The sequence below is a fragment of the Odontesthes bonariensis genome, chromosome 22, assembly GCF_027942865.1.
Source record: "Odontesthes bonariensis isolate fOdoBon6 chromosome 22, fOdoBon6.hap1, whole genome shotgun sequence".
Lineage (NCBI taxonomy): Eukaryota > Metazoa > Chordata > Actinopteri > Atheriniformes > Atherinopsidae > Odontesthes > Odontesthes bonariensis.
Genome location: NC_134527.1, coordinates 22,648,183 through 22,660,655, shown reverse-complemented (window position 1 = coordinate 22,660,655; position 12,473 = coordinate 22,648,183). Strand labels below are relative to the sequence as shown.

Genomic DNA, 12,473 nt, shown 5'->3' with positions numbered 1-12,473 from the left:
TGATAACTACAGCAGCACTTTTAAGAGCTTATCCCCAGCCAAAAATCAATCCTTGTTTTCTCTACCTCTCCAACTAGCTGCTCGAAACTCAGCTTGGTAGTTTTTTGCAGAGTTTTGCTGACAGCACAGAAAGCTGCACTGATTACGTTCCTTCAGTTTGGCCTTCAACTTGGCAGAAGGACTGACCCGTAATCACCGAATGCAATGAAAAACAACTGAAACATAAATCTCCCTTCCTTCCCAGCTCGCTCTGAGAGATATCATCACCTGGAGACCGAGGAAGAGGACACAAACGATGAAGACTTCAATGTGGAGCTACGACAGTTTTCCTCTTGCTCTCACCGTTTTTCTAAGGTGATTCCTTAATCTCAGACCTCAAATTGTTCTGGTTTCAGACTAGCACAAAGATGTTGTTGATGTAAATGAGCTGATGCCCTCATCTCTTCTGATCACTCTCTCGTGGGAAAGGACGATTGGGCGCTTTGCTGTTTCATATGGAAATGTGTCCAGAAAATAGAGTTCACCCCCACCCTATTATATTAAACGCCGATTTCGGCTTTGCATACATTTTCCGCTTGAACATCAGATCTGTTTTGTTTTTGTTTTTTTTGGTAGTAATGTGTGATACAATACACAGCACAATCATACAAGCTGGGAGTCATTGTTGTGCTGCATTGCAGTATACTCCCCACTCACATGAGAACAAAACATTACAGTGAGTCTCAAAAAGCAGCTGGGTGTCTCAGTGGATGTGTTGAGCCACACTAAATCTTTTCCTCAGCTTCACAGAATCCTCATGCTTGTAAGACATAATGAGACCCGTACAGTACAAACGGCTTCATGCGGCTGCCAGGATGTAATCTCTGCAGAGCATGGCACAATGGTTGCTGCATTCTGTTTAAAAAAATCTATGCAGAAACCAGAGTTTTGCATCTGTCGCCTGCATTAAGCCAATCATTGTTGGTGTGTCGTTGTCAGGTTTACAGCAGCCTGGATTTGTCTCGTGGACACCTGGAAGAGAAGGGAGAGACGGAGGAGAAGAAGAGTGAGAGCCCACTGACTGTGGACTCTCTCAGCTGGACGCCAGACTTTCCTGAAATGTACAAACACCTACGACCTCTGAAGCATAGATGAAATATGAATGAATTCAGACATGATTTGGCTCTTACATAATTTGCTCATCTAATGAGAATTTGCTGTCTCTTTGATCCAGGCCTTCGCTGTCCCACTCAACAGACACAGACAGCATGAATCAGAGCTCTCGTCCAAGTCTGCTGCCAAAGTTTGCCATATCAGCTGAGAGCGAAGGGGACGACACCTCGGGCCTCGGCGACCCCAGCAAGGCCTCCTTCTCTATCGGAGAGCTGCCACAGGATGAGCCCGACGCCACCACTCCTGGAAGCACCCACAGCGGAGCCACGCTCTCCGGTACGAATGACAGCATCAGGAATTACATCGTACACAGACACATGATACACGTGCTTGGCTAAAGTTTCAAAGAATTAATGCGATGATGAAACTGAGGCATACGAATTCAGAAATACCAACAGACACTTTCTTTTACGAGTCAACATTTTTAATAGCTGTCATTTTATTTGTTCTGGAATAATTTTGGGAAATAAGTTGGCTTTCTGATGGAAATGGTAATTGTTTTCATTATTTCCCTGATAAATGTGAACAGCTATGAACATGAATATTTAATTTAAATGAAGAATAATGCTCTAACTTATCATAAAGAGAGGTAAATGCTGCTGGTCTTCTGAAGACAAAAAGCCCTTGTGGCTGTTTGTTGGGCTCGAACTCTGGTTTTGGTTTTGTTTGTTTTGGTTCAGTGTTGCATTCAGTTTACCTCAGAAATAGGATGTTGAATGTCCAGACAACATATTTCTGTTTATATACTGTTTGATGGACTAAATTGGGGGGAAAAATGAAAGTACCAGTATGTAGAGGGTAGTAACAACTGATGAAAACATAATTATGTGATATTGCTTTCTGCCAATAGATCACTCTGAATGTTACACACTCGAACTTTAACTAAAGAGCTAAAAATACATTAGAATATTTTATACATCATAGAATAATTTGCGTTTTTCTGTGTTTTCCCTTCTTGGGAAATTACAGAAAGTCTGACTACTTGTGACGCTGATCAAAAAATCCTAAATTCCAAATTTCCAGTTGCAATGAAATGTGACATGAGAGCTGCTGCTCCAGTGAGACACCCAGTGGTTTTCTAAGGTTGTGAACTGCACCTTTAAATGCATGATACAGTTAAAACTTTTGACCTATTAGAAGTTCAAGGTTTGTAAGTTAGAAATGATAAACTCTGAGCACCTTTTTAAATATTTAAGTTTTTTAAAGTGCACAGTGAATATGTGAACTTTAGAGGTGGTATTTATTTATTTTTTGTTTTAGCCAAAGCCAGGTTAGCCATTACTACTAATTTCCAGTTTTTAGCAAAGCCAAAAAGTTGTTACATGAGCTGTTCAACTCAGCTGGAAAGCAGATAAGCTTTCCTTTTACAAAGAGGCAAACTAAATCTATACCTCTGAAGTTTCTTCATTTGTCTACCACATTGCTTCTCCTGCAGTAACTCCTATGTTACTCACTCTGAGCTGATCTTGTGTAATAATTAGGAAGTTTCTCAGAACATCTGGACCAGCTGACACCCAGAGGTGTGGAGAGCCCTGATGGCACCAGTCATGCCTCCACAGATCAGGGACCTCAGACCAGCTCACTGCGACCAGACAGTGCTGCAGAGAAGACCAGAGTTGTGCCAAAAGTCCCAAAGTCGGTTTCAACTGGAAACCTTTCTCTCATGATCCCTGGGGGTAAGTCAAAGAAACCACAGACATACAGAACAAGAACATATACTGATGTTGATTTAAAAAAAGATCTTCTCCTTTTAGGTGTGTTGGAGAGATAATGCGTTAAGATTTAAGATAATAGTGGTGCGATGAGAGCTCACTGTGGCTCCGTGAAAAATTGGCCTAGCGTGGCACCTGCCGTGAGCTTCATTTTAAAGCATGGCTGGGAGCAAATAGCCAAGCCCAAGCAACTAACAAGCACAATACTCTGCCAGGGCTGCAGCCAGAGGTCTTCACTGCTGGGAGAGAAAATCCCATTAGCTTCATCTCACTTCAGTACTGACTTCAGGGCCAGTTGAAATCTGATTGATTTTTATAATAATAAAATCTGCTCAGGTGGTGATTGTCTCTTATTTTTACAGATATCTCTGGGGTGTCTCCGCTGGCCAGCCCTCTTTCTCCTTACTCCCTCTCCTCAGACCCATCCTCAAGAGATTCCTCACCGAGCAGAGACTTTTTAAACTGTACCACCAACCTGCGGCAGCCTGTGATCATCCACAGCTCTGGAAAGAAGTTTGGCTTCACGCTGAGGGCAATCCGGGTGTACGCTTGTTACAGTGACGTCTACACCGTCTATCACATGGTCTGGGTAAGGACTATTTCAGCATGTATGAGTCACTTTGTCTGTTGGGATGCCTCACAATGAATGTCTAACATTTTGATCAAACCGCCTGGTTCAAGCTGTTTCAACTTTCCCCTCCAGCAGATCATATTTATGAGAGGACATTGTAACATTGTATTGTTAGAGGGAAATGAATGTCGTCCGATGGTGCTTCTTCTGCAATCAAAAGCCAAAGTCCCGACAGATATGCTCTAATTGAAACACAAAGCGCTCTGAATCATTATTAATAAATGTTTTAAAAATGAACAAATAAGTCTACAACTCAAGATTGAGGGCTGGGGAGGTGTGCTGACTTCTTCTGTTTCGAGGACATTCTTTTTATTGAGATTTTTATAGTCAAAGGTATCTTCCATAAGAATTGATCTTTACAGTCTATAAAGTTCATGGTATGAATAAGTCTTAAATGATGATGACAAGGTTCAAGACAATTTGATATTGATGTTACAGCTCAGAAAACATCTTTAATTATGCAATGCATTTTTAAGACAAGTGTCAGTAAAGATGAAATAATAGTAAGAATTCCTCCATCATATTAGTTGTCTCTGTGCCCTGACAGTTAGAGAGAAATCAGCTTTCTCTGGCTCCCCTTAGTGTTTCTAATTGGATTTGCAAGAAGCAAAGCTGCCCGAATGAAATCAACCAATCGGAACCAGGAAGAATCTTTAATATGCTCTAAATGGCTAAAGGGAAAGAACCAGCCAGTGGACCATGGCATCCTCCGGAAAAAGAAAATCCCACATTTTGTTAACGAATCTTCACAACCTCTCAGCAGAGGATGTTGTCTGCTATTAAAATCTTGGAAAAGAAAAAAGATCCTGAGATGCTCTTCTAACTTAATTGCCTGGCAGAAGATCCAAAAATCAGAAATTAAAGTTAACTATATGTTATCTTCTAACCTCCAAACCAAAACATGTTTCTCACAACATGTTCAAGGCAGGACTTCTGCATCTTTTCTGTATCACCGTCCTGTTTTCAAGGCTCACAGGCAGAAATGGTTGAAATTGATTAATTTCTTAGCTGATGATGAAGGAAAGTCCCCAACATGAGATTTTATTGTGTTAATTTGGAGGCATATCTGCTGATTCAGCAATGCCAGCTTTTTATTTGGAAGCACACAGTGACACAGCATGAAGCTGCCAGTGTTTAGACTGTATGAATTCCCAGAGTGGAAGCTTAAAATGTACTTTTTAGCACGAATATAGCATAACTGCTTTTTGGAAAGGGGCTATTCTCAAACAGTGAAATCATATATATGATAGTTGTTGCAAACATACAACTGTACTCTTTTATATATTTAATGAATGCATTCAATTTAACCCCAGAATGCATCCCAATGATCCGTCATGTTTACTAAATGAATATAGTTCGTTATAATGTTGCACCATGTCACATGTTTCAGTCTCGATTACTATAAACTAGAGATGCACCGATCCGATATTTGGATCAGATATCGGTATCGAGATCAAAGAAAATTCGAGATCGGGTATCGTTGACAATCCATATCGGACGATTTTTTTTTTCTTTCTTTCTCCCCCCCCTTGTCCTGTCAAGCATTTGCATTCAGGGCCTTCTGTCCCCTCTAGTGGTGAAAAAACTTAAGTTGGGATGACCTCTGATTTATTTATTTATTTATTTATTTATTTTTTAAAGTTTTTACCAAGCTAGAGAAGCTATTGTTTTGTTCAGATGCTTTTGTAATGGATGTTTAATTCCCATTTGCACTTAACTTTATAAAGAGTTGATTGCTATTTATTTGAAAGTCCACCAACTAAGCTAGTGAAGCTGTTGTTTTTTTTCTCAATTTCAGCTCCTTTATTATTTAATATTTCGTTTTACATTGGATTTTGAATCCCTAATTGCACTGACTGAACCAGTTACCCTTGTTATATTTTTATGGGTAAGATTGTTTTATTGGTTCACAATTATTGAATAAATAAGTAATTCAGTACATTTATTTCTGTTTATTTGTTTTTAAAAAAAAATAGGAAAGAAATGTTTAAGTCAAGTCTGATGTTGCCTTGCACAAAAGAATGATCCCAGTCTTTTCCACACAATGAAACTTACCGTTTGTTACCATAATTCCGTGCTGTTTTTCTGTATCGGTATCGGATCGGAGGTGCCGATACTAAACCTCAGAAATCGGTTATTGGAGGTGAAAAAAGCGGATCGGTGCATCCCTACTATAAACCATTGTGGACATGTAAGAAAGGTTTGCCCATCACTGCTCTAACCAGCAACAATCACTCTGTCGTTGTTGCTTTTTAAACAACATGTCCTCGTCATTTTTTGTCCGTGATCATTATCTTATGAAAATCACATCGGATGCAAAATTACATCAGCAAAAATGTTCCATGAATATACAAACATGTAAATGTTGTTAAGCATCCGTATCGCAGGCTGTTGGTTTACAACAACAACAAAAAATAGGATATCAACATATTCAACAAAATATTATATATTATAATATTAATTATAATAATATTTCTGTGTTTTTGTTGACAAAAACAATCAAATTACATGTATGAAAGCGGTCTAAAACTTTTCAAAGTTCATAAATAAGGGATGATGATGAAAGTCTGTTGTGTTTGTTACTCAGAGTGTGGAAGATGGCGGGCCTGCTTACAAAGCAGGACTCAAAGCTGGAGACCTCATCACTCACGTGAACGGAGAACCGGTTCATGGTCTTGTCCACACTGAAGTGGTGGAGCTCTTGCTAAAGGTAATTCATTTCTCTTTTTTTTTTTTTTTTTCAAAATATTCTGCAGCTCTGTGTCACGGTGATACTCTTTGTGGTGTTTCGGCAATTTTGTAATTTGTCGTAAACCAGTTGAACTCTCTGAGTTGAAAACCAAGTGCCACTGAAATAAAATAAGCGAAAAAAGGTCCAGTTGGGATGCATTTAGTGGAGCCGGACTGTTTGTGGAGGAAAATATGTATTCAAAATTCAATCATGACTCTTAGAGGCAAAATAAACATTCTCTACCACCATCAACTTAGAAGTTTTTTTGATTAAAAGCAAAAGTAAAACTAATGTAAAACAGTTTGAACTGAAATACTGACAAAGATCACCAAATTAAGAAAAAACTGCACATGTGGTCTCACTTTGATTTTGACCTTTTTTAAAGATTTATTCAAACATTACCTATGACCCACAGTGTAGGCTTGTGAATTATTATGGATATTTAAGTGGAGGTTTTGCACAAGTTTCTTGTTTACCTTAAATCTGCATTTGCCGATACACATGTTTTTCTTTTTCTTTTCAGAGTGGTAGCAAAGTCGCCATCTCTACAACACCCTTTGAAAACACTTCTATAAAAACTGGTCCAGCCCGGAGGAACAGCTACAGGAGCAAGATGGTGCGATGTGGCAAAAAGCCCAAGAAGGAAAAGACACCAGAAAGGTACAAATATAAGCCACATAATCAAATGTTGTGTCATTTATTTTAACTGGACTTTGTACCCACATTGTTAAAGTTCAGTAAAACTAGGCTGATCAAACATAAAACGATATATCGAGACACCAAGAAATCATACAAAAGATCAGTCAGCACCTGGATGTAACCAAAGACATATGAAAAATCTCATTACTTACACAACCATGCCAGAAAACCCTTCCTGTGGTTGTGGAAAAGATGTTAAACTCAAAGTCAAATTAATTTGTATAGCACATTTCATGTACAAACAATTCAAAGTGCTTTACATAAAATAAAAGCATTGTAGCGGGGAGTGGAAGAAGCATTCAAAATACATAAAAGAATATAAAAAGAAAGAAATAAAATGATTAAAAACAAGCAACAGTCTTGATAAGTTAAAAGATATCGTGCAGATTTCATGCATAGACGCATGAGAAAAGAAATGTCTTTAACCTGGATTTAAAAATGTCTCCATTTGGTGAAAGTTTAATCTCCACTGGCAGTGTGTTCCACTTGTTTGAGTGATGGAAGCAGCAGGGTTAGAGGAGTGGTGGATGAACTGCTACACCCACCTGTGAGAGCAGTGTTGATCTGGGGTTGCTTCAGTTGGTCAGGTGTCTCTCTCTTTAGATTTTTATTTTTTTTCTTCCCTGACGGCACAGGCATTGCCCAGGATGACAATGTCAGGGGGCTCATCGGGCTCACTTTGTGAAAAAGTGGTTCAGGGAGCAAGAAACATCCAACTGAGACTCTTTGGGATGTTTTTAACAAGACTTTGCACAGTAGTTTGACTTCACCATCATCAATAGAAGTCGGACAAAAATCAATGCAATGCAATGATGATTTTACATGACTGATAGTTCATTTTAATTGATTTTAATCGTTAATTAATTTAAATTGACTTTGCATATGGACTCAAATCGAAATTCGATTGTAAATACACTGTACTTGTAAAGAGTTTTTCTAGTCTAGCTGACCACTCAAAATGCTCTAAACCAATTAGCAATTTATTAAGAAGAATTCCTGTCATTATTTGTCAACTTGTCAGCAAAGAGGTGAGTGAAGAGTCTAAATTCCTGTTTGCAGCCTTTGCCAGGTCTGCTGTTTGGCCTCTAGGGGGCAGATAAATGCCACTGAAGGAGAATTTGAATGTGTGATAATGCTGTGGGAACAGTGGGTTGAGAATGTGTAATAACGTACGGATTTATTTTGCATAAACAGGGAATTTCATACTCATTTTTTTGTCACTTGTGTCTCTTGGTTTTGCAGGCGGCGCTCTCTTTTCAGACGTTTTGCCATGCAGCCTTCTCCTCTGCTTCACACGAGCCGCAGTTTCTCCTCCCTCAACCACTCTCTGTCATCTGGTGAGAGTCTCCCTGGCTCCCCTACTCACAGTCTCTCCCCTCGTTCCCCCACTGCCGCAATCCGCACCGCTCCAGATTTCACCCAGTCAGGTGGAGATTTTATCTCATCGTGATAAAATCTTGAATGCCTTTCAGAAAGTATTTCACATGATGTACCATTCAGCTACCAATACCCGCTGTGTTTTGTGCTTCTGAATTCCAGGTGGCAACTCGTCCCAGAGCAGCTCTCCCAGCTCCAGCGCACCAAACTCTCCTGCAGGCTCAGGCCACGTTCGTCCCAGCACCCTGCACGGCCTCGGCCCCAAGCTGCCGGGTCAGAGGCTTCGACAGGGGCGCCGCAAGTCTGCCGGCAGCATTCCCCTCTCTCCTTTGGCCCGCACACCATCACCGACCCCTCAGCCAACATCTCCTCAGCGCTCGCCCTCTCCTCTTCTCAGTGGACATTCTGTAGCACTTTCTAAGACGACCCCAACCTTCCCAGCCAAAATACATTCCCCACCCACAATCGTGCGCCATATTGTCTGCCCTAAAAATGCCGAGCCTCCCCGTTCGCCCCTCCTTAAGCGTGTCCAGTCAGAGGAGAAGCTGTCCTCGTCCTACACGGGAGAGAAGAAGCACTTGTGTCCCAGAAAACAGAGCTTGGAGGTGACCCAAGAGGAGGAGCAGGATGAGGAGCTGCGGACTGGGGAGCGGGGTTACGCTGTCCGGCAGAGTGTGGACGAAACCGCCTGTGAGTCGGTGGCAATCACTCGCGTGCGACCTGTTGAGCAGGGCTGCTTAAAGAGGCCCATGAGCCGCAAGATGGGCCGGCAGGAGTCTGTGGAGGAGCTCGACAAAGAAAAACTGAAATCCAAGATGGTGGCAAAGAGACAGGACTGGTCAGAGAGGAGAGAGTCTCTGCAGAAGCAAGATGCCTTGCATGAATCTGACTCTCTGCCACTGCATGGTGACGAGAGGGATGAAGGGTTTCTTTTCCGAAGCCAAAACAAATCCCAGAGCAGCACAGAGTCTGGCCCTCTGGATGCTAAAGCTGTAAGCGCAACCCTTAAAGATGTTCTGTACAAAAAACTGTCCACGCGTGTCTCTGAGGGTGCCGCTGAACCTTCTGGTGGCAGCTGTGAGAGTGAAGGGGCCCCTCGATCATCTCAATGCTCCATTCACCCTGAGTGGCAGCACTGCCGACCAGGTAAAGACAATATGAAGCCAGACAGGCTGGACTTCAAGGCTCCCAACATTGAGTTTACCAGGAAGAGGCTGTCATTTGAAGAGCGAGATGACTGCATGTGTCGGTTGTCGTCTGGCATCCACGAGAACCTCCACTTTGGCTCCATGAGGTCTAAGAGCCTCCAGCTGGACACAGCCATGACCCACGACCACATGAAGGCAAGCGTTCACTCGAGCCCCGAAGGCCTGGCCCCCAAGCTCTTCTCAGGGAGAGGAGAGAGCGCTGTGGAAAAACTCCACCTCATCTCCTCTGCAGAGTCTCCTCTAAGAAAGACATCGTCTGACTATAAGCTTGAGGGTCGCAACGTCTCATCTCTGAAACCTCTTGAGGGGACCCTGGATATTGGCTTGCTTTCAGGACCCAGAGTTTCCAAAACAGAAAATTGTTTGCCGAAAGTGACAGACAACACGAGCAACCCTGTTTATGTGAGTCCTCCAACTTGGCTCCAGAGCCCAACTGAGAGACAGATAACCATCCCCCAGCTGAAGACCTCAGAAAAAGTAAAAAGCCCTCTGATATGTTCGCCAAGCCCTGAAGCTGTTGCTTCTTTAAATAGCATCGTTGCCTCCAAAGAGCAGTCAAATAATGCGGCCGCAGAAATAAAAATCACTGCAAGTTGTGAGAAAGCCCAGGACAGAGCTGGAAAATCATTAAAGGCTTCAACCAGCGCTGTCAAACAGGAGAGCCGGGCTGGTGCAAAGGCCTCCTCCTCATTGGCTCATGAGCACAGAGGCCCGCGGCACAGCTCCCACTTCTCCTCCTGTGGAAAAACACCTTCCATACGGGAAGTGAGTAACGAAGATCAGGAGGATGAAGTGGAGCAGCAGGAAGTCACGCCACACACTGCATCACAAAGTACTGACAGCTCCAAAACAGAGGAGCCTTTGACTGCAGCAAAGCTGGAAGTCGACATTAAAACTCCTACACGAGTGGACACTCCAGCTCCAGCTCCAGCTCCAGCTCCAGCTCCAGCTGCAGCTGCCAGTGAGCTATTACCTGGCCCACTGAGGCAGAGTACAAACTCTGAGTACAAACTTGGTCAGCTTCGGAACTGTGGGAAAAGCTTAGGTGCAGCACAAAACTCAATCACAGCCTCTGTTTCAAAGTCGACGGTACAGAACGTCTCTGCTTCTGCACACGCTCCAGAGAATGTGCTTTCTAAACAAACTCTTCAAAACATCTGTTCCTCAAATACTCAGCCGCAAGTTTCTGTCACATTGTCAGCATGTGGTTCTGAATGTGAAAATAAATCCAGCGGTTTAAAATCAGAAGACAGCTGTGGAACATCTGCCGGTGGGGATGCTGTGCGATCCAACAGGTCAGCTGTGAAAGAGGCTGGAGGAACAGGCAGCAACAAGGCCGAAATCAGACCCATTAAGCTGGAACAGAAGAAAGAAGTTGGTCCAGTAAAGACGGGCGCCTCATTGAGTATTTCAACAAAGGACAAACTGAATGTGAACAAAAAGGATAACACTGTGGGCGCTGGTGCAGCAGACCTATCTCAGCAGACAGACGTTCCCATTTCACCAAAGAACACAGGCAGTGTGAAGGATTTAAAGCAGCTGCCAAGAAACCTTCCAGCTGAAAAAGCACAACGTAAATCTTCTGATTCAGAATTTAAGAAAGAAGACACTGTAGTTAGAGCAAAAGAAAGCACTGTGGTCCCCTGCACAAAACTGAAAGGTTCGGCTTCGGCAACTACAAATGAAAATATTTCAAGTCCCAAAAGTAAGTCCAAGCCTGACCTACAACCTGCACCACCCACATCTGTGAAGGAGGCAAAAGCACTTGAAGTGAAAACTAACAGCACCGCTCCTCCTGTCCCAGCAGTTCAATGCAATGCAAACTCGAAGCACAGAGACTTGCCTCAAGAATCTGTGACCGTAACGTCAAACTCACAAGCAGCCCGTGATGCTAAACTGAAAGACGCCCCATCGATGTCCACCAGAAGTGACATGAAAAAGGAAGAATCTGTGCAGCAGAGGCACTCACCCGCTCGTGGTGACGCAAAGCAAAGAGAGACTCAGCCCAAAAGTCCTGTAGTAGTAAAAGATAACACGGACTCAAAGTCTAAATCTCTGTCCTCCCCGAAGCCTGCTGCAGCACCAGTTAGCAAACAAAGTGTTGATGCCAAACCGAAAGACCACTCACCCAAAAACCAAGATCGTGACTCAAAACCAAAAGATGTCATCTCACCTCTCGCTGCACCTCCGCTTCAGCAGCTCAGGAAGGAGCAGCCGCCAGATGTTTCTCCACCGCCGGCGCTGTCGAAACCTGCAGTGAAAAAAGAAACGCACTCACAGAACAGTGGAGCCACCTCAGGCAAGGTCCCCAGCTGCGAGCCTGCGGACAAGACATCAAAAGAGGGCCCCACGTCCGAAGCCCTCAAACCGGACAGCCACAAGGCCCCAGATACCCGAATCACCACCCCCGACAAGCAGGCGCCCTCCAGCCGGAAGGAGCAGGCCGACAAGAAGAAAAGAGACGCGGTTCAGGAGGTCACATCTGCACAGAAAAACTCTAAAAGAGACTCGTCCCGGGCCTCTCCCTCTGCGTTCAGAGACTCTTCAGACAAAGACAGTAGCAGGTGTAAGCAGCAGAAGGAGTCACCCCGTAGTTCCAGTAACAAAAAGTGAAAGCAGTAGCTAACAGAATCACTTCAGAGAATCCAGATGTAACAAAATGTTAGACAGGATTTATTCAAGCGTCATCATGCCTTCTTTGTTTTTGGTTTGTTTGAGGACCGGGCAAGCTGTTACATGCTGGTGTGTGTGTGTGTGTGTGTGGGGGGGGGGGGGAGGGGGGGGCGGGGGGGCGGGGGCATGTGTGCAGTCGTTTGCTGATCATTTCTGAAGTCATTGTTTCACCCTCAAGTCAAGTGAATGTTTGAAAGTTTGTGTTCATCATTGAATGCTTTGTGCAATCAGTATGTCGGGGCAGTGGGAGGAGCCTTCCGGAGGCGGCGATGTGCTGAAGAATCGGTGCC

The 12,473-nt window shown here is 43.4% G+C and overlaps 1 protein-coding gene across 11 annotated transcripts in view; it reads left to right on the top strand.

Moving 5' to 3' along the window:
* mast4 (microtubule associated serine/threonine kinase family member 4) overlaps positions 1 to 12,271 on the top strand; it is a 117,518-nt gene extending 105,247 nt beyond the window's left edge. For all 11 annotated transcript variants that reach the window (XM_075455412.1, XM_075455411.1, XM_075455410.1 and 8 more), the window contains 9 exons: positions 245 to 354; positions 979 to 1,100; positions 1,214 to 1,428; positions 2,634 to 2,828; positions 3,227 to 3,453; positions 6,083 to 6,205; positions 6,750 to 6,886; positions 8,168 to 8,352; positions 8,465 to 12,271. In XM_075455412.1, coding sequence (XP_075311527.1) covers positions 245 to 354; positions 979 to 1,100; positions 1,214 to 1,428; positions 2,634 to 2,828; positions 3,227 to 3,453; positions 6,083 to 6,205; positions 6,750 to 6,886; positions 8,168 to 8,352; positions 8,465 to 12,123 — 4,973 coding nt within the window. In that variant the 3' untranslated portion in view covers positions 12,124 to 12,271. The remainder of the gene's footprint in view (positions 1 to 244; positions 355 to 978; positions 1,101 to 1,213; positions 1,429 to 2,633; positions 2,829 to 3,226; positions 3,454 to 6,082; positions 6,206 to 6,749; positions 6,887 to 8,167; positions 8,353 to 8,464) is intronic.
* The last annotated feature ends 202 nt before the right edge of the window (positions 12,272 to 12,473 follow it).